Raw genomic sequence first — 22247 nt, forward strand, 5'->3', positions numbered from 1 at the left:
GGAGGGGTGGCTGGCAGTGCGGTAAGAAAAGGAATTTATATCAAAATATATCTTTGCTATGGTGCAAGTGTGGATGACTGAACATTGCAAAAAAACAGAACGTAGTTTCCATTTTCAGCTTGCGCTGTGACAAAGTTTACCATCACTTTAATTGCCTTAAAATTGTTAAACAGCAAAGAAACTATTTTCTTGAGAAAATTTATGACAGAATGCAAAACCCCATTTGAATAAGAGGGAAGGTGAGGATTGGGTGGTCTGTGCTTTTTATTTAGTCGCAGGCGTGCTCATGAGATCAACGCACAACCTGATTAACATTCTCCCCTCAGACCCACACAGTGACTGCAGCTGCCTCTCACAAAAGGGACTGCTTGCAAAGTTTCTTCCCAGCACATTATTTTCAATACGTTTGAAGTCCAGACATTTTCATTTCCTCCTCACACACAGATATAACTGTAATCCCCACCCTTTAACAGGAATTATGTAGCCCATAAACCCACCTCCTTTAGCCAAACTAAGCTTTTTCTCTGTATTCAGTTTCATTTCTACTTTTTTTTTTGTCTTCTCTCTGCCTTTAGGAGTATAGAAAAAATACTTTTCCATAGTTTTAATTTACTCATATAAATAATTTTTTTTAATTTAGCCACCACTGATATAATGAAGATGTTAAATCTTTATCTCAGCAGCGTGTTTATCTGTGCCTGGTTACTGGGTGAGTACTGCATATAGCATCATTATAGCACAAACACATAATTTGTTAAATTAATAATAGAATATTTTTTTCTAATAAGGGAACAATACAACAAAAAATGTATTATAGTAGCTGACAAACACCTACCTCCTGCTTTATATTTGTTAGACTGGAACAATATTTGTGATATAAATTCATAAATAAACTTCTGAGGTTTTATAAGTTCATGTAAAATAATTTGCTGTGGAATCAAATGCAATGCAAGTCACATACACACCTTAATCTGCACTGTTACTGTGAATCACTGTATTTGTTAGGTTGTGTTGCAGAAACAGGATTGCACTCTGGGAGTTTCAGCATGAGAGGAAATCTGCAATCAGTAGAGAGTTGAAAATAAACAAGTGATATTCAGTTTAATGTGCAAACCACAATCATTAGCAATTATAATTAGATAATGCCCACAAAGAACGTTACACAAGTGTTTTTTGGATTATTCCTATTTAGATTGTGAGATTTTCAAGTGTGCAGTAGTAGGGATGATAAAAAAAAGAGAAAATACTTCTTGTCTTCTGAAACAATGTACCAAAAGTATTTGTTCTTCACCTGATGGCTACTACACTGTACATACCATAGGCCTGTGCAAGAGTGGGTTTTTTAAAGAATTAGTTAGCAGGGCTGAGCTATCACACAGACCCAAGTTAACCTAAAAAATACATATTTCCTAAAAGAGTATACCTTAAATAATATAAATCACCCTGCATGGATCTTATATGTGTTTTATGATCTCTGTGTGTATATAGGTGTGCAGTGCTAAGTTTGCTAAAGGACCACTCATTTGAAATTTTATTTTATATATATATATATATATATATATATATATATATATATATATATATATATATATAAAAGTTTATTAATAGAATTTAACAAATTTGTTCAGCAACCAATTTATTGCAGATAAAAAAACAATAATGTTACCCCTCAATTGAAAAATGGTGTAATAGATGCTCTTGGTATAATTGGTATTCATTAAGCATTTAATATGATATCTTGAATATTTTTATATATGTACGTACGTACGTATGTATGTATTTATTTATTTGTTCGCTAAAAGCATCTCTGGTTTTCTGATACAAAATATTTATTAATTAACAGATATGATAATGTGTAAAATATGTTTCTGTATTTTTATATTGCGAGACAGAAATTAATGTATATTAAATGTTATTATGGTATTTTCAATCTAATCTCACGCAGTACTGACTTTATAAAATTAAGTAACAGTTTAGGCAACTAGAGATTTGGTTTATTAGGAAATTGTTGACTTCTGATTCTACAGAACACTATGAATCGCAATGGAACAAAGCCAAGAAGGGCAGACATGTTTATATAGAAATCACTTGAGTGTTGCTAGACGCAGATCATGTTGTAACTGAAGTCTTGCAATATATTCAGGGCCGTCTTTAATATTGATTGGACCCTGGGCAAAAATTTTCTTGGGCCCCCACCCCATGCAATTTCGCTCTCCACCCCAACATCCCAAAAAACAACTAAATCAATTTTTTTTTATTTTTAGCCCAGCGGTCGATCATCCACTGCTGGGCTAATCATTTAAAAAAAAAAAAATTTTTTAAAAATTGCAATATGTTAAACTGTACCTAAGCAGTACTAAAAAGTAAATAAATATATAAATTCCTCCACTGTGGATTAATTTAATATTCTTTTGAATGTGATTCTGGTGTGAGGTTAGCTGGTTAAAGAGATTTAGGGCAGCCAACAGGAGCAAAGCAAGGTAAAGGAGGAAGCATGGAGGTGCAGACAAATATAAGTTTACTGACTGGAACAGCAGAACTACTATGGGAAGCTGTAAAATCTGAGACAGAGAGAAAATAAAAACTATAAAAATAAACCTTACATTAATGGGTGAAGTATCAGCATGACGCTATACATCAGCCACACTAGCACATGTAGCTTCTTTGCTAGGAACAAGTTCCCTCTCACCCTGAACTAGACAATGCTGCATGGGGAGGGGCGTGTGTGCACTCACTTATTCTTCCCACTGACACCTTTCTACAAAGCACTATTCCCCTAACAAACTTCAGTTAGTTGATCTTAGGGCCACAGCAGAAAGAGCAGGGCTAAGGGGACCAGTAGACATGATGCTGTCTGTCCAAGGCTGCATGGATACAGTGTGAGATGAGTCAAACAGCCTCAAGACTGAAGAGAGCAGTGTATGCAGCTGCACAGATGCTCAAATCCTCATGTGCCTGCCGCTCCAGCTTTCTGCTGCATGCGCCTACAGTCAGCCCTACCCAGAAACAATCCCCACCACCAGAGCAGTTACCTGGTAACAGTGGTAACCCCAGTAGGACCTTTTCTGTTGCAGTGGGAAATGGCTGGATGCCGAGTTAGAGCTTTGCATTCAGTGCTGCACAGTGCACATCTAAAACAGCACATGGCACTAGCTTGGCATGTCACATGACACCGTCACGGTCTGGCACAGTTTTTTTAAAAAAAATATAACTTTTGACTGTGACAGTATTAGGACTGAATGCGTGTGTTCCCCATGTCACATCAGCCGTCTGGTATGAACCATTAAAAAAAAAAAAAATTTTTTTTTTTTTTAGGACTCTTGGGCCCCTCAACAGTGACTGGGCCCAGGGCAGCTGCCCCTTTTGCCCTGTGTTAAAGACGGTCCTGAATATATTCTGCCTATGAGCACGTTCTTATTCAAGACTTGTCAATTATCCTCTTTCAAGACCAAATTTACTTGCTTTGCAAGGAGACTGATCAGATAAATAGTGCAAAGCTTAGATAGGGGACATCTGTTGGTACACAGAGCTCCTAATTGTCCTGAAGTTTGTGGAACAGTCCTTGCTTGGGGTCATCAACGGCATACTTTAAACCCACCCTCTCTCTAACCCTCACCTGTGCCACTGAGACACTACCCCAAGCTCTTTGTCATGTTGGGAGTAATGGTAACAATGTTTAAAAAAAGAAAGAGAAACATTAATTGCATGGTGTATGTTGGAATTGTTTTCCCCCCAATGCTCACTGTAGTTTTGTTACATTTGAACCCAAAAATGGATGTACTGTACTTAAATATAAAACAGCCTTCAAAAATTGTTTTGGCTTTATACAATTATCAAATACCTTTGTTTTTGTACAGACCCTAACAAACACATATTTGCTACTTGACAAAAACATAAATATTATCAAATCAAAGTAAAAAGATAATGTGCTGGCCTTAAAGGGACACTGAGCCCAAATTGTTTCTTTTGTGATTCAGATAGAGCATGACATTTTAAGCAACTTTCTAATTTACTCCTATTATCAAATTTACTTTATTCTCATGGTATTTTTATTTGAAATGCAAGAATGTAAGTTTTTGTGGTGAACAACCTGGGTTGTCCTTGCTGATTGGTGGATAAATTCATCCACTAATAAAAAAGTGCTGTCCAGAGTTCTGAACAAAAAAAAGCTTATATGCCTTCTTCTTCAAATAAAGATAGCAAGAGAACGAAGAAAAATTGATAATAGGAGTAAATTAGAAAGTTGCTTAAAATGTCATGCTCTATTTGAATCTGAAGAAAAAATTTGGGTTTAGTGACACTTTAATAATATTGCAGTTCTACATACTTTGCTATCCAGTAGTAACAATATACATTTTCAGAACTAATACAGGGGCAGGGGGGTCATCCCCTGAAGAGCTTGCAGGGTCCAGTTTTCATTGTTAAACCCTAGGCCAGGGGTGTCTGTAGCTCTTAAAAGGGTGTTAATTATAGTTGCCACCAAGCTACATATCAAGGGTAATACTGGTAGGTATCATCATTTTCTACTAATGACCTTCCCACATTTGTTGTTTATTCCCTTCTTTTTATAAAGTATGGTAGCAGGTATTGTGTCAGTGATTACGTAAAGAGGTATTGTATAGTTATTCTTTCCTCCCCTTTAAAGTGTTGGTGCATTTTACCTGCTGGAGAAAATTACTGTTTACATATGGCGCTTAGCTGTTTTTGTCTGTTCTGAAATAATTAATAATGTGTTAGTCCCTATAGAAAAGCTATGCAAACAAAAGTCTACAGCAGAAGTCAGCCTCACAGCAGGGAGGTTGCTCCCAGTGCTTGCAATAGAATAAATTCTTATTAGATACTTGACTGAGGGCTAGATTACAAGTGGAGAGCTAAATTTTAGCGATAATTAACCAGCCATTAAAAGTGGCTGGTTATTGCTAACCCCAAGCTCTCGGAAGCAATTAGCGCTCCGAAAATTAACCAGAGATTAGATCTCTTGTTAACTTTCTAAAAGTGCCCCAAATGCCCTCGAAATAGAGGACATTATAGCATTTTTTTAAATAAAAATAACTGCACTAGGCAGCTTTGGGGCTTTAAAGTTGGCGGGAGAAGGGTGTGTGTTCTGTGTGTTCCCATAGACCACAATATAAATATATATGTATATACACATATTAACACATATTCATATACATATATATATTTAAAAATGCTGCCCATTGCTGCGCTACTTACCCCTTCACTGCGCAAGGTTCTGATGCCGTCTCTGACGGCATAAGAACAAGGCTAAGCACGCTCTTGTGAGCGCAATGCTTCATAGCAATGTGAACGCAATTTACTTGTAATAATGTGTGCTGGTATTATAAAGTGGAGCGCTATTATCACTTGCACGCAAGCGACATTTAGTGCTCCACTTGTAATCTAGCCCTGAGCATATTGTCCTTTTAATGTCTTCCAATGACTAGTTGCATAGCATGAAATGTATTGGAAATTGCACATTTAGGTTTATCCTAGCAATTGACAATTTAATTCCCTAATTTTGTCCTTTGTATAAGAATATATATATATATATATATATATATATATATATATATATATATATATAAAGAGATAGATAAGGAGGTCCTTGCATAAAGGGAGATACAATAAGTAGGCTGCTGTGTGTATATAGAGAGATACAATAAGTAGGCTGCTGTGTGTATATAGAGAGAGATACAATAAGTAGGCTGATGTGTGTATATAGAGAGATACAATAAGTAGGCTGCTGTGTGTATATAGAGAGATACAATAAGTAGGCTGCTGTGTGTATATAGAGAGATACAATAAGTAGGCTGCTGTGTGTATATAGAGAGATACAATAAGTAGGCTGCTGTGTGTATATAGAGAGATACAATAAGTAGGCTGCTGTGTGTATATAGAGATATACAATAAGTAGGTTGCTGTGTGTATATAGAGAGATACAATAAGTAGGCTGCTGTGTGTATATAGAGAGATACAATAAGTAGGCTGCTGTGTGTATATAGAGATACCATAAGTAGGCTGCTGTGTGTATATAGAGATACAATAAGTAGGCTGCTGTGTGTATATAGAGATACAATAAGTAGGCTGCTGTGTGTATATAGAGAGATACAATAAGTAGGCTGCTGTGTGTATATAGAGAGATACAATAAGTAGGCTGCTGTGTGTATATAGAGAGATACAATAAGTAGGCTGCTGTGTGTATATAGAGAGATACAATAAGTAGGCTGCTGTGTATATATAGAGAGATACAATAAGTAGGCTGCTGTGTGTATATATAGAGATACAATAAGTAGGCTGCTGTGTGTAAATAGAGATACAATAAGTAGGCTGCTGTGTGTATATAGAGAGATACAATAAGTAGGCTGCTGTGTGTATATAGAGAGATACAATAAGTAGGCTGCTGTGTGTATATAGAGAGATACAATAAGTAGGCTGCTGTGTGTATATAGAGAGATACAATAAGTAGGCTGCTGTGTGTATATAGAGATACAACAAGTAGGCTGCTGTGTGTATACATAGAGAGATACAATAAGTAGGCTGCTGTGTGTATATATAGAGATAAAATAAGTAGGCTGCCGTGTGTATATAGAGAGATACAATAAGTAGGCTGCTGTGTATATATAGAGAGATACAATAAGTAGGCTGCTGTGTGTATATAGAGAGATACAATAAGCAGGCTGCTGTGTGAATATATAGAGATACAATAAGTAGGCTGCTGTGTGTATATAGAGATACAATAAGTAGGCTGCTGTGTGTATATAGAGATACAATAAGTAGGCTGCTGTGTGTATATAGAGAGATACAATAAGTAGGCTGCTGTGTGTATATAGAGAGATACAATAAGTAGGCTGCTAGTTGTATATAGAGATACAATAAGTAGGCTGCTGTGTGTATATATAGAGATACAATAAGTAGGCTGCTGTGTGTATATAGAGAGATACAATAAGTAGGCTGCTGTGTGTATATATAGAGATACAATAAGTAGACTGCTGTGTGTATATAGAGATACAATAAGTAGGCTGCTGTGTGTATATAGAGATATACAATAAGTAGGCTGCTGTGTGTATATATAGAGATGCAATAAGTAGGCTGCTGTGTGTATATAGAGATACAATAAGTAGGCTGCTGTGTGTATATATAGAGATACAATAAGTAGGCTGCTGTGTGTATATAGAGAGATACAATAAGTAGGCTGCTGTGTGTATATAGAGAGATACAATAAGTAGGCTGCTGTGTGTATATATAGAGATACAATAAGTAGGCTGCTGTGTGTATATATAGAAATACAATAAGTAGGCTGCTGTGTGTATATAGAGATACAATAAGTAGGCTGCTGTGTGTATATAGAGAGATACAATAAGTAGGCTGCTGAGTGTATATATAGAGATACAATAAGTAGGCTGCTGTGTGTATATAGAGATACAATAAGTAGGCTGATGTGTGTATATAGAGATACAATAAGTAGGCTGCTGTGTGTATATAGAGAGATACAATAAGTAGGGGCTGCTGTGTGTATATAGAGAGATACAATAAGTAGGCTGCTGTGTGTATATATAGAGATACAATAAGTAGGCTGCTGTGTGTATATAGAGATACAATAAGTAGGCTGCTGTGTGTATATAGAGAGAAACAATAAGTAGGCTGCTGAGTGTATATATAGAGATACAATAAGTAGGCTGCTGTGTGTTTATAGAGATACAATAAGTAGGCTGCTGTGTGTATATATAGACATACAATAAGTAGGCTGCTGTGTGTATATATAGAGATACAATAAGTAGGCTGCTGAGTGTATATATAGAGATACAATAAGTAGGCTGCTGTGTGTTTATAGAGATACAATAAGTAGGCTGCTGTGTGTATATATAGACATACAATAAGTAGGCTGCTGAGTGTATATATAGAGATACAATAAGTAGGCTGCTGTGTGTATATATAGAGATACAATATGTAGGCTGCTGTTTGTATATATAGAGATACAATAAGTAGGCTGCTGTGTGTATATAGAGAGATACAATAAGTAGGCTGCTGTGTGTATATAGAGAGATACAATAAGTATGCTGCTGTGTGTATAAAGAGAGATAAAATAAGTAGGCTGCTGTGTGTATATAGAGAGATACAATAAGTAGGCTGCTGTGTGTATATATAGAGATACAAGAAGTAGGCTGCTGTGTGTATATAGAGAGATAAAATAAGTAGGCTGCTGTGTGTATATAGAGAGATACAATAAGTAGGCTGCTGTGTGTATATATAGAGATACAAGAAGTAGGCTGCTGTGTGTATATAGAGATACAATAAGTAGGCTGCTGTGTGTATATAGAGATACAATAAGTAAGCTGCTGTGTGTATATAGAGAGATACAATAAGTAGGCTGCTGTGTGTATATAGAGGGATACAATAAGTAGGCTGCTGTGTGTATACATAGAGAGATACAATAAGTAGGCTGCTGTGTGTATATAGAGATACAATAAGTAGGCTGCTGTGTGTATATAGAGATACAATTAGTAAGCTGCTGTGTGTATATAGAGAGATACAATAAGTAGGCTGCTGTGTGTATATAGAGGGATACAATAAGTATGCTGCTGTGTGTATACTTAGAGAGATACAATAAGTAGGCTGCCGTGTGTATACATAGAGATACGATAATGTTTACCTTCCTGTAGAACAATGGGCTAAAATCCCAATGACTAAAAACTGTATTGTCAAATGGGTTGAACACATACTTAAAGGATTACTTTCTGTTATAATTTTTAAGCTAAACAACTAACATATTAAAGTTAATAAACATTAATTAAAACCTAATGACCTATATTTTCTCCAAAACGAAGTTTCATAACGTTCTAAAAGTTATATCTTTTATTCGCCGATGATGTCACGTTATCCTGCCCACTATTTTCAGCACTGAGTGTTCAAAATACTTAAACCAATAACTTTGTGTTTAAAGCGCCATTTTGAAACTTAGGTATTGTAAACGGATTGGTACAGAGCAAAGGATACCCATGGAGTGGGTTTGGAAAGCAATTAAATTTGCAGACAAGATTTCTGATATACGGTAGAGATACGTTAATGAAATGCTATTGATAAAAAGCATATTTGGGGTAGTTAGTTAGTAACAGGCATAGAAAATATTTACTTACAGTAGCCCTTTAAAGTCAGCCCCTAAGCAATGTACTACCGGGACCTAGTCAAACACATCTTGAGCCAATAACATATACCAATCAGCAGCTAGTTCCAGTAGTGCATTGCAGCTTCTGAGCCTACCTAGGTATCCATTTCAGATTTGATAATAGACGTACACCACCATGAAGCTCCCCAACTGTTAGCAGTAAGTACATCCCTCTGTATCTGGTTTCTAGAGACATCACTGCTTGACAGTGCATATGTACAGCTTCTCTGTCTGTGGGGGTTTATTATGCTACCTCATTTATTGTTACAGCAGCTACCCCAAACCTCAGAATGTAGTACAGATTTTATTGTTACAGCAGCTACTCCAAACCTCAGAATGTAGTACAGATTTTATTGTTACAGCAGCTACCCCAAACCTCAGAATGTAGTACAGATATTATTGTTACAGCAGCTACCCCAAACCTCAGAATGTAGTACAGATTTTATTGTTACAGCAGCTACCCCAAACCTCAGAATGTAGTACAGATTTTATTGTTACAGCAGCTACCCCCAACCTCAGAATGTAGTACAGATTTTATTGTTACAGCAGCTGCCCCAAACCTCAGAATGTAGTACAGATATTATTGTTACAGCAGCTACCCCAAACCTCAGAATGTAGTACAGATATTATTGTTACAGCAGCTACCCCAAACCTCAGAATGTAGTACAGATATTATTGTTACAGCAGCTACCCCAAACCTCAGAATGTAGTACAGATATTATTGTTACAGCAGCTACCCCAAACCTCAGAATGTAGTACAGATATTATTGTTACAGCAGCTACCCCAAACCTCAGAATGTAGTACAGATATTGTTTATCCATTTACACTGTGTGCTTTCATTGCTTTACTTTGTATTTTAATTTTAAATACATTTGGGACCAGATTACGAGTGGAGCGCAAACATTTGTGCAATAAGCAATAGGGGGTTTGCGCTTGTCAGGCTGGTATTACAAGTTAGAAGTATACACAATAGCTTGAGAGCAATCGCGATTTACGCTAGTATGATTACTGCGACTTCAGAGCTCTGGTTAACTGTTTTGCGAAACAAAAAAGTTGCACAAAACACATCAAAAATACATTACAAAGTAATGTAGAAAGGATACCAAGAGAATAAAGCAAAATTAATAATAGAAGTAAATTAGAAAAATGTTTACAATTATATGTGTTATCTAAATCATGAAAAAAATGTGAGTAGATGAAAACATGAAAAATTATATTTATGCAATTTTCATATTTAATAAAGTGTTATACTGTGTATTTAATGTAAATATTTCACATTACAATGTTCTGCACATAACATAATATGTTCTATGTATTTATAAATAGATATTCCTATTTGTATCTGTATATATCTATACCTATATATAATCATGTATAGATATATATTGTGTTTAAAAAAAACACATTAGATATATGTAGAAATATAAACAGAGGCGTAACTAGAAACCACAGGACCCAGGTGCAAGAATCTAAGAAGCGCCCCCCCCCCCCCAAAAAGTGAATTTGATACATCTTTTTTTCCCCTTCTTTTTATTACATTTAACACAGAAAAAAAATGTGAATCAGATTACGTCTGCAAAAGGAGGTACCCTGTGCCCACAGTCTGTGAGATGGTCTGTATTACTGTATATAGTGACACTGCTTAACCCACCAGTACTGTATATAGTGAGTCAGTGACACAGTCTGTAATCTGCCGGTGAGATGGCTGGCCTGACCCTACCCATCCTAGTACTTTATAAAGTGACCACAGTAGTCTGTGACATAGTCCAGCCCCCCCGTACTGTATATAGTGGTACTGTATAGTGACATTGTTTACCCCCGCCCCCCCCCCCATGCTGTAGTAACAAGGTCTGTAATTTGCTGGTTCCACAAACATACACACACACATACATGCATGCATGCATAAATACACACACAGTCCCATACATACATACACACAAACATACACACACACACATATACATGCATAAATACACACACAGTCACATACATACATACACACACACATATACATGCATAAATACACAGTCACATACATACATACACACACACATATACATGCATAAATAAACACACAGTCACATACATACACACACACACACATAAATACACACACATACATGCATAAATACACACACAGTCACATACATACATACACACACACACACACACACACATACATGCATAAATACACACACAGTCACACATACATACACACACACACACACACATACATGCATAAATACACACACAGTCACATACACACACACACACATACATTCATAAATACACACACAGTCGCATACACACATACACACACACACACACATACATGCATAAATACACACACAGTCACATACACACACACACATTCATAAATACACACACAGTCGCATACACACATACATGCATAAATACACACACACATTCATAAATACACACACAGTCGCATACACACATACACACATACATTCATAAATACACACACAGTCGCATACACACATACACACACACACACACATACATGCATAAATACACACACAGTCGCATACACACATACACACACACACACATTCATAAATACACACACAGTCGCATACACACATACACACACACACACATACATGCATAAATACACACACAGTCACATACACACACATTCATAAATACACACACAGTCGCATACACACATACACACATACATGCATAAATACACACACACACACACACACACACACACATACATTCATAAATACACACACAGTCGCATACACACATACACACACACACACACACATACATGCATAAATACACACACAGTCACATACACACAAACATACACACACACAGTCACATACACACAAACATACACACACACATATACATGCATAAATACAAACACAGTCGCATACAACATACACACACACACACACACATAAACACCAACCCCTCTAGTCAGAGACACTAGTGCATCACGTCACACTCACATGATATCAGTGCAGGCAGTGGCAGGTCAACGTTTTTTATTGTAAAAAAAAATATTAAAAAATTTGCGACCTCTGCACCTCCTGTAGTTTCGGCCCTGAATATAAATGTATGAAAAAATAGAACATATTCTGTTATGTGAAGAACATTGTAATGTGAAATATTCACATTTTTATATTGGGTTAGCGCACTTGAGAATATTCAATCGGGTTTGCACAATATTCTATCTTCAGCTTGTTGCGCTCATCGGCATAGCGCACGATTACAATTCATAATAAGAGCGCAACCCAATGAAAGCAAAAAGCTAACTTCTACCGCAGTTAGCGCTCGAGCGGGAGCATTAAATAGCTCTCCACTTGTAATCTGGCCCTTAATATGTTTAATATTATATTTTAATTGATAAACTTGCCCAAGCAACCAATAGGATTAATCTGTAAAAACTGTGAAAACTTTTTTAAATTTATTTAATTAATATTTTTATTTAGATTAAAAAAATACTACTGCTTTCTACATTGCTACTTATCATTTTTAATGGAAAAGGAAAATTAAAATTAAACTTCTACGATCCAGAGCATGTCATTTTAGGACACTTTTTATTTCACTTCTGTTTTAAAATTTACTTTGTTCTCTTGGTATCCTTTGTTGAAATGCATATGCACATATCCTCAGCAGCAGGAATGCACTACTGGAAGCAGCTGGTGTTTAATGGCTACATACATATACCTCTTGTCATTGGCTCACCATATGTGTTCAGCTAGCTCCCAGCAGCAGTGCTACACATAGATATATACAAATAATAGTGCAATAATATAATGTTGTAAGATAGAGATCTTTCTGTTTGCACTTTTATATCAATTTGAGTGTAACTGGGCAAGTATTTCATTGTGTTTGCTAACAAAGTTGCCTCTCTGCTAATATGAATTCTCACTCAGTTGGCTGCCATGGGATGGGTCTTCCTGTCTATATGATCCCTTTTGAATTTTTTTTTGTTTCCATTTGAACTCCACCTATACAAATCTCCCCCAAGGACTAATATCCCTTATCTAACGCAGACCAACATACCATACAGCCGTTTCCATGAACAGGCAATAACAATAGCTGTTGTCCTCCAAATATGTAGCGTAAGCAAATATATTTAAAGGGACAGTATACTGTAAAAATTTGTTTCCCCTAATGTACTTTCAATTACTTGTTATATCAGCTGCAGAATATTAAATGTATAAGAAATTGGATTTTGGGGTTTATTTGTGTATATGAAATAGCTGGTTTTGTGCTTTGAAATCGCAACCTTTTAACATGGGTTGAGCCTGCAAGTAAATTCAGATCTAATTATGTTATCACTTTGTGTACACACACATGCTTCCTTATCTAATATCTGTCTGTTAACCAAAGCCCAATTCTTAAAGTGAACAATGGAAAAATAAAATGTTATTATGTATCGCTCCTACATCCCACTGGGAGTGTAATTTCTTCTGCTGGCTGTGTATACATAGTTTGTCAATACCAGTATATAAAGTAGATAAACTTTCAGTATAGGTTGGGATACCACAGGCTAAATCAGCTATTTCAAATGCCGAAATAAGGGTAAAGGAGCTACTTGTAAACTTCAGCAGATAAAATGTATCGTTGGGAACAAATTAAAAGGGGAAAAATTGGGTAAACTGTCCCTTTTTAAGAGAAATAACAGTTATTGATTTAGTTGCTGCATGGAACAAGAGACACGTGACACGTAAAACTGTAAAAAAAAATCCTCCAATTTAATTTGTCTGTTAAATTTAACTTTCTTTCGGCCCAACTATCTAAAGCTCTCTGGGCTTGTGAGATTCTATAAAAAAATATATCCTTGCTATAAAGCCACTGTCCTATGTCTATAAAGCCAGTTTTACCTTGAAATCCAGGGTGTCTCGCAAAGGGGCTCTCTGTATTTAAGTACGTGAAAGCAATGCATTACAAAAGAACTCACAAAAAATTGTATAAAGGAATAAATTAAATATAGAAATAAAAACACAGTAATAATTATATTGTTTAATTGCATTAGGAATCCTAATTAAATTGTTCTTCTAAAAATTGTATTTTATGGAAAAATTAAAGATCGTATTGAAGTTACGCAGGAAAAAAAACATAGAAGAAATTGTTATAAGACTACACTACACATGCAAAAACCGTTGTGAAAATTGTATTTATAATTATAATAAATATAATATTTATAATATACAATACAAAGAATATTGTTTTCCTTATTGTAAAATAAGTTTCCCCACCTCTACTAGTCCATGGGTGTAGTTACAATTTCTCTACCAGGTCTCACATTATCTCTAAAGACTTCCCCTGCAGTTCTTGCTGTTTTTTCATGCAAACTAAAAGGTTTCAAGGTTGTATCAAAATATGCAAAACTCATTAAATTACCCTAATAGAAAAACATAGCGGCGATTAGATACTATACACTGAAGTACTTATCTGATTTGCATTAGCTGCAGGATTTAATTTTTAAAGGACGCCCCCCGTGCCCTGCTAACTTCTTTCTCACCATCAAAGTTTCCCTTTTCTGTGATCTCCATTAATTTCTAAGGGAGACAACTCACCACTCCAAGGGACAGACCCTTTTTTTTCTTTTTTTTATAGAATTCCCTGACGGTAGAACCTGTGAGTGTTGGGATGGTGTTTTACATCTGGCCTGGGATTTTTTTTCATAATTGGGTCTTTTGTATCAGTTGTTGAAACTTAGCTCTTTAATATGAGCATACTGAGGTAGGTTCATCTTAAAGGGACATTCTGGGGAAATTTTAAATGTACATAGATAAATTACATCTTTGAATAGAAACATGTTTGCAATATAAATGTATTGGCAAAAATGCTTCTAGTAAAAGTTAACACTGTTTTAGTGTTAAAATTTTTCTCTGCATGTGTACGTGAAGCATAGCTAGATATTCTCAGTGCACCAGCATTTTTAATACTGCAGCTGCTCAGAGTGACAGTGGGGCTTATATCTTGTCAGCAATTAACATATTTAGTATTACCAGATGGAACAAGCACCTGAGCAAGTGCTGTGTTTAAAATGCTGGTGCACAGAGCATACTTAAATACACTTTTGAAACAGCTATAGCTTTTATTAGAAGCATTTCAGCTAATGCATGTACATTACAAAAATGCTTCTATTCAAAACAGAAATGCATCCATGTGGATTCCAGTTTTGGCTGGAATGTCCCTTTAATACCTTTATGACAGCACACACAATATCTGTACCAATGTTAAAGTGCCATAAAACATGAGATCTGTGCATATCCTAAAGGAGATAAAACATATATATAAGTTTGCATAAAAATGTTTTTTAAAAATTGCTGGCAAGTATTTTAAAATAAATTTCAAAAATAATTTTCAGTGTTTAGACACAGGCATTGTATTTCACAGCTTCTCGGCATGCGCCAGCAGATAATTCCTATTCACTTTTGCATTCTACCAAAGGAACAATAGATATAGATACAGCCATAGAAGGAAATGTGTGGGGGGAGTTAGAGCTTTACAATTCGGAAACTTAAAGGGTTAATGGCGCGGCACTGCAGTATAAATTTGCAGGTAACGTAATTAAAGTACATTTTTATTATATTTTGTCTCGATCTGGACTGTCCCTTTAAACATACATATATTGCTCAAGGAACCTGCACCCTCCTGAGCATTCCAGAGACTGCTGTCATGAAAAGGAGCTTAAAATAAATAATAGAATAAGAAATAATAGCCTATAGAATAGACAATGTAATTACTGCATGCTATGTTGCTGAATTATTTTAGAGAAGATTAATTTGTATTTATAATAATCACACTTTTCTTAATTTCTTTTAGAACCCACCAAGTGGTTCAGAAATAAAAAATAAATAATAATTGCTGAGTGCTAATTTTTTTGCTTTGACTTTATTTAGCAGCAACCCAGGCCCAGAAGGTCATGATAAAAAACGTACAGATGGAGAAATGCATTCATGTGACGCAGGATAGTGGCAGAGTCTCCCTGGTGCAGTGTAAACACCATTCTGAACAGCAGCAATGGATTTGGGACCATAATAGAGGCGCTCTAATGGACATGAAGAGCAACAGATGCCTCACTGTGCACAGTGTAGAAGAGTTTTCCACTGTGAAGATAGAACCATGTGAAACAAATAAGAATCAAGCTTGGACCTGTGACAAGAGGGGTCACTTGACCCTACAGAACCATGACCTGCATCTAACCGCCAAGCTAGGAACCAAGAAGGTCTTTGTATCGAAAGGAAGGGACAAGTTCAGCAAATGGAAGACAACACTGGATGAGTCGGTTTGTAAAGGGGTCGAACCAACTCAACGTATGCAGCACAAAGATGATCATGTAGTGGAGCAGGTTTCAGAGGTGATTCATGAATGTAAGTGGAAATCTAAACGGGAAATCTAACTATTATTAATGTTTAATTTAAAAGGAACATAGAAGTCAAAATGAAATTGTCATGACTTAGAAAGAGTGTGACATTTTAACAATCTTTCTAATTTACGTCATCAAATGTATTTCATTTTGTTGGTCTCCTTGATTGAAACTTGGGGGCCGATTTATCATCGGTCTGCCTGACATGATCTGCTCAGAGGATCATGTCCGACAGACATCGATGAATGCCGACAGCGTATTTATCATTGCACAAGCAGTTCTTGTGAACTGCTTGTGCAATGCTGCTCCCTGCAGATTTGGGGCCAATCGACCGCTACCAGGGGGTGTCAATCAGCCTGCTCGTTTAGGATCGGGCGGATTGCAGAACGCAGCCTCAGAGGCAGCAAACCAGTTATGGAGCAGTGGTCTTAAGACCGCTGCTTCATAACTGCTGTTTCCGGCGAGCCTGAAGGCTTGTGCGGAAACAGGGACATAATTCGGCTCCTTCATGAGAGCGTACTAAGGAAGGCTCACAGGCGTGACGGTATGTGCCTGCAGTAGTGTGTGTAACAGTGTTATACAAGGAACCTGTTGAAGGCGCTTTAGAGAGTGCAGAAGCTTCAGCCACTCTATGGCAAAACATGGTAAACTAAACTAGTGTTGTATAGCTGGAAGCACTGTTAAATAAATAAGACTGAACAAAAACATAGTGCATCTGTCTCTGGCTAGGAGATAACTAAACAGTGTGTGCAGTAGTTGTAAGTAAAGGAAGAACTTTGGTTGTTCCCTTCTGCCACTTTTTACTGTCTGCTACAGCTCTCTATAAGTTTCACTTTATTGTTTTAATATAAAAGTATTATGCATGTTCTCCAAAAGCAAACCATATTAAAAGGAAGGAAACTTTCAGGCATAGGCCCCCATTTATCAAGTTGCGGCAAGGATCCCAGACAGATATTTTATCACTTCACAAGCAAAGGTTCGTGCAGCCCTGCACTTGTGCAACTAGTCATGTCAAGCACCCCAGACAAATGAGGTAGGAGGACATAATCATGTGTTCCTTAGAATCAAACACTTTTATTTAAGCTTTTCATATGCAGAATATGTTTAATCTTTTTAACTGCAGCTTTTTCATATATGTGATAGAAAATATGAAGTCATTTGTACCTTCTTTTATGATTCAGACAGCACATACAAATTTAAAAATGTTTCCAATGTACCTCTTGTATCAAATTTGCTTTATTCCCATGGCATTCTTTGTTGAAGAGATCCTTAGGTAGGTGTCTGAAGCGCTTCATGGTTGGAAGTACTGCTAATACAAACAGAAAGAGAAGCAGTCTACCAGAATTGAACATCATGGGAGTAGCATCTTTTAACCCAATTGTGGTTTTCACAGAGGAGAACTTTCCTGGAGTATATAAGTCTGATCCTGCTTAACAAGGTCTGTACAGCCCTGCAATATCAGACAATTACCCTCTGAACAAGAGAAACGGCAATCCCAGACAATTTGTTTGGCCTTGTCAGTGAGGTACAGCCATGTTCCTCTAACCACATTGGACAAGGAGTCCATGTTTGCTTTCCCCATAATACAAATATACATACATATACATACAGAAAGAGAAGAAGTCTGCCAGGGATCAGGTTGATATACTTCAGCCAGAAAGTTATTCTCTTTGAAAGCACAATTAAGCAAATAGAGGCTGTTCCCGGGTGGGAGTTAGCTAGAGAACAATCTATTGAGCAGCTATTGATAGTTTATGGTTGAGCACTTCTACTTGTTAATATGTAAGATATGATTCTTAGGGTCTCCCCAAGTGTCAATGGGGAAACCAGACGTGGATTCCATGGCTAATGTGCCTAGAGGCATTGGGCAGTACCTCACTGACGAGGCCCATAGAAGGCTGTAATGAGCAGCTGGGGTTGCTGCGCTTCTCATTCAGAGAAGGATTGCCTGGTATTTTGGGTCTGCTCGGACCTGTATAGACATGATCAAACTGATATACTTCAGGAAAGTTTTATTCTGGTAAAACACAATTTGACATACAGAGATTGTTCCCAGGGGGCAACTTGCTAGAGAACAAGCTAATGAGTTATTGTTCATTCCTGATTGAGCGCTTCTAATTGTTGTTAATAGGAAATAGTGCGGCAATCTAAAGATTTTGGCAAATGCATAATATTCTTGAAAAAACATAATTTATGTAAGAACTTACCTGATAAATTAATTTCTTTCATATTAGCAAGAGTCCATGAGCTAGTGACGTATGGGATATACATTCCTACCAGGAGGGGCAAAGTTTCCCAAACCTCAAAATGCCTATAAATACACCCCTCACCACACCCACAAATCAGTTTAACGAATAGCCAAGAAGTGGGGTGATAAGAAAAAGTGCGAAAGCATAAAAAATAAGGAATTGGAATAATTGTGCTTTATACAAAAAAATCATAACCACCACAAAAAGGGCGGGCCTCATGGACTCTTGCTAATATGAAAGAAATGAATTTATCAGGTAAGTTCTTACATAAATTATGTTTTCTTTCATGTAATTAGCAAGAGTCCATGAGCTAGTGACGTATGGGATAATGACTACCCAAGATGTGGATCTTTCCACGCAAGAGTCACTAGAGAGGGAGGGATAAAATAAAGACAGCCAATTCCGCTGAAAAAAATAATCCACACCCAAAATAAAGTTTAAATGAAAAAATAAGCAGAAGATTCAAACTGAAACAGCTGCCTGAAGTACTTTTCTACCAAAAACAGCTTCAGAAGAAGAAAACACATCAAAATGGTAGAATTTAGTAAAAGTATGCAAAGAAGACCAAGTTGCTGCTTTGCAAATCTGATCAACCGAAGCTTCCTTCCTAAACGCCCAGGAAGTAGAAACTGACCTAGTAGAATGAGCTGTAATCCTCTGAGGCGGAGTTTTACCCGACTCAACATAGGCATGATGAATTAAAGATTTCAACCAAGATGCCAAAGAAAAGGCAGAAGCTTCCTGGCCTTTTCTAGAACCGGAAAAGATGACAAATAGACTAGAAGTCTTTCGGAAAGTCTTAGTAGCTTCAACATAATATTTCAAAGCTCTAACAACATCCAAAGAATGCAATGATTTCTCCTTAGAATTCTTAGGATTAGGATATAATGAAGGAACCACAATTTCTCTACTACTGTTGTTGGAATTCACAACCTTAGGTAAAAATTCAAAAGAAGTTCGCAACACCGCCTTATCCTGATGAAAAATCAGAAAAGGAGACTCACAAGAAAGAGCAGACAATTCAGAGACTCTTCTGGCAGAAGAGATGGCCAAAAGGAACAAAACTTTCCAAGAAAGAAATTGAATGTCCAATGAATGCATAGGTTCAAATGGAGGAGCTTGAAGAGCTACCAGAACCAAATTCAAACTCCAAGGAGGAGAAATTGACTTAATGACAGGTTTTATACGAACCAAAGCTTGTACAAAACAATGAATATCAGGAAGATTAGCAATCTTTCTGTGAAAAAGAACAGAAAGAGCAGAGATTTGACCTTTCAAGGAACTTGCGGACAAACCTTTATCTAAACCATCCTGAAGAAACTGTAAAATTCTCGGAATTCTAAAAGAATGCCAGGAAAAATGATGAGAAAGACACCAAGAAATATAAGTCTTCCAGACTCTATAATATATCTCCCTAGATACGGATTTACGAGCCTGTAACATAGTATTAATCACAGAGTCAGAGAAACCTCTTTGACTAAGAATCAAGCGTTCAATCTCCATACCTTTAAATTTAAGGATTTGAGATCCTGATGGAAAAAAGGACCTTGCGACAGAAGGTCTGGTCTTAACGGAAGAGACCACGGTTGGCAAGAAGCCATCTGGACAAGATCCGCATACCAAAACCTGTGAGGCCATGCTGGAGATACCAGCAGAACAAACGAGCATTCCTTCAGAATCTTGGAGATTACTCTTGGAAGAAGAACTAGAGGCGGAAAGATATAGGCAGGATGATACTTCCAAGGAAGTTATAATGCATCCACTGCCTCCGCCTGAGGATCCCGGGATCTGGACAGATACCTGGGAAGTTTCTTGTTTAGATGAGAAGCCATCAGATCTATTTCTGGAAGTTCCCACATTTGAACAATCTGAAGAAATACCTCTGGGTGAAGAGACCATTCGCCCGGATGCAACGTTTGGCGACTGAGATAATCCGCTTCCCAATTGTCTATACCTGGGATATGAACCGCAGAGATTAGACAGGAGCTGGATTCCGCCCAAACCAGAATTCGAGATACTTCTTTCATAGCCAGAGGACTGTGAGTCCCTCCTTGATGATTGATGTATGCCACAGTTGTGACATTGTCTGTCTGAAAACAAATGAACGATTCTCTCTTCAGAAGAGGCCAAGACTGAAGAGCTCTGAAAATTGCACGGAGTTCCAAAATATTGATTGGTAATCTCACCTCCTGAGATTCCCAAACCCATTGTGCCGTCAGAGACCCCCACACAGCTCCCCAACCTGTAAGACTTGCATCTGTTGAAATTACAGTCCAGGTCGGAAGAACAAAAGAAGCCCCCTGAACTAAACGATGGTGATCTGTCCACCACGTCAGAGAGTGTCGTACAATCGGTTTTAAAGATATTAATTGAGATATCTTTGTGTAATCCCTGCACCATTGGTTCAGCATACAGAGCTGAAGAGGTCGCATGTGAAAACGAGCAAAGGGGATCATAAGACCTAAGACCTAGAATTTCCATGCATAAGAATTGATCCTCCAACCATGATCTTGAAGAAACAACACAAGTCGATTCGTATGAGATTCTGCTAAATGTGAAGACTGAGCAAGTACCAAGATATTGTCCAAATAAGGAAATACCACAATACCCTGTTCTCTGATTACAGACAGAAGGGCACCGAGAACCTTTGTAAAAATTCTTGGAGCTGTTGCTAGGCCAAACGGCAGAGCCACAAACTGGTAATGCTTGTCCAGGAAAGAGAATCTCAGAAACTGATAGTGAGCTGGATGAATCGGAATATGCAGATATGCATCCTGTAAATCTATCGTAGACATATAATGCCCTTGCTGAACAAAAGGCAGGATAGTCCTTACAGTTACCATTTTGAATGTTGGTATCCTTACATAACGATTCAATATTTTTAGATCCAGAACTGGTCTGAAGGAATTCACCTTCTTTGGTACAATGAAGAGATTCGAATAAAACCCCAGCCCCTGTTCCAGAACTGGAACTGGCATAATTACTCCAGCCAACTCTAGATCTGAAACACATTTCAGAAATGCTTGAGCTTTCGATGGGTTTACTGGGACACGGGAAAGAAAAAATCTCTTTGCAGGAGGTCTTATCTTGAAACCAATTCTGTACCCTTCTGAAACAATGTTCTGAATCCAAAGATTGTGAACGGAATTGATCCAAATTTCTTTGAAAAAACGTAATCTGCCCCCTACCAGCTGAGCTGGAATGAGGGCCGCACCTTCATGTGGACTTAGAAGCTGGCTTTGCTTTTCTAGAAGGCTTGGATTTATTCCAGACTGGAGATGGTTTCCAAACTGAAACTGCTCCTGAGGATGAAGGATCAGGCTTTTGTTCTTTGTTGAAACGAAAGGAACGAAAAAGATTATTAGCCCTGTTTTTACCCTTAGATTTTTTATCCTGTGGTAAAAAAGTTCCTTTCCCACCAGTAACAGTTGAGATAATAGAATCCAACTGAGAACCAAATAATTTATT

General features: G+C 37.1%; 1 protein-coding gene across 5 annotated transcripts in view; it reads left to right on the forward strand.

The window, feature by feature from the left end:
• Positions 1–22247, forward strand: part of LOC128648398 (uncharacterized) — a 184536-nt gene that overhangs the window by 80322 nt on the left and 81967 nt on the right. For 2 of the 5 annotated variants that reach the window (XM_053701026.1, XM_053701027.1), the window contains exon 2: positions 16064–16534. In XM_053701026.1, coding sequence (XP_053557001.1) covers positions 16064–16534 — 471 coding nt within the window. Of the gene's footprint in view, positions 1–459; positions 710–16063; positions 16535–22247 lie in introns of those variants that run through there. The other 3 variants (XM_053701030.1, XM_053701029.1, XM_053701028.1) reach the window with 3 other exon arrangements.

Source organism: Bombina bombina, chromosome 2 (genome assembly GCF_027579735.1).
Source record: "Bombina bombina isolate aBomBom1 chromosome 2, aBomBom1.pri, whole genome shotgun sequence".
NCBI classification, from domain to species: domain Eukaryota; kingdom Metazoa; phylum Chordata; class Amphibia; order Anura; family Bombinatoridae; genus Bombina; species Bombina bombina.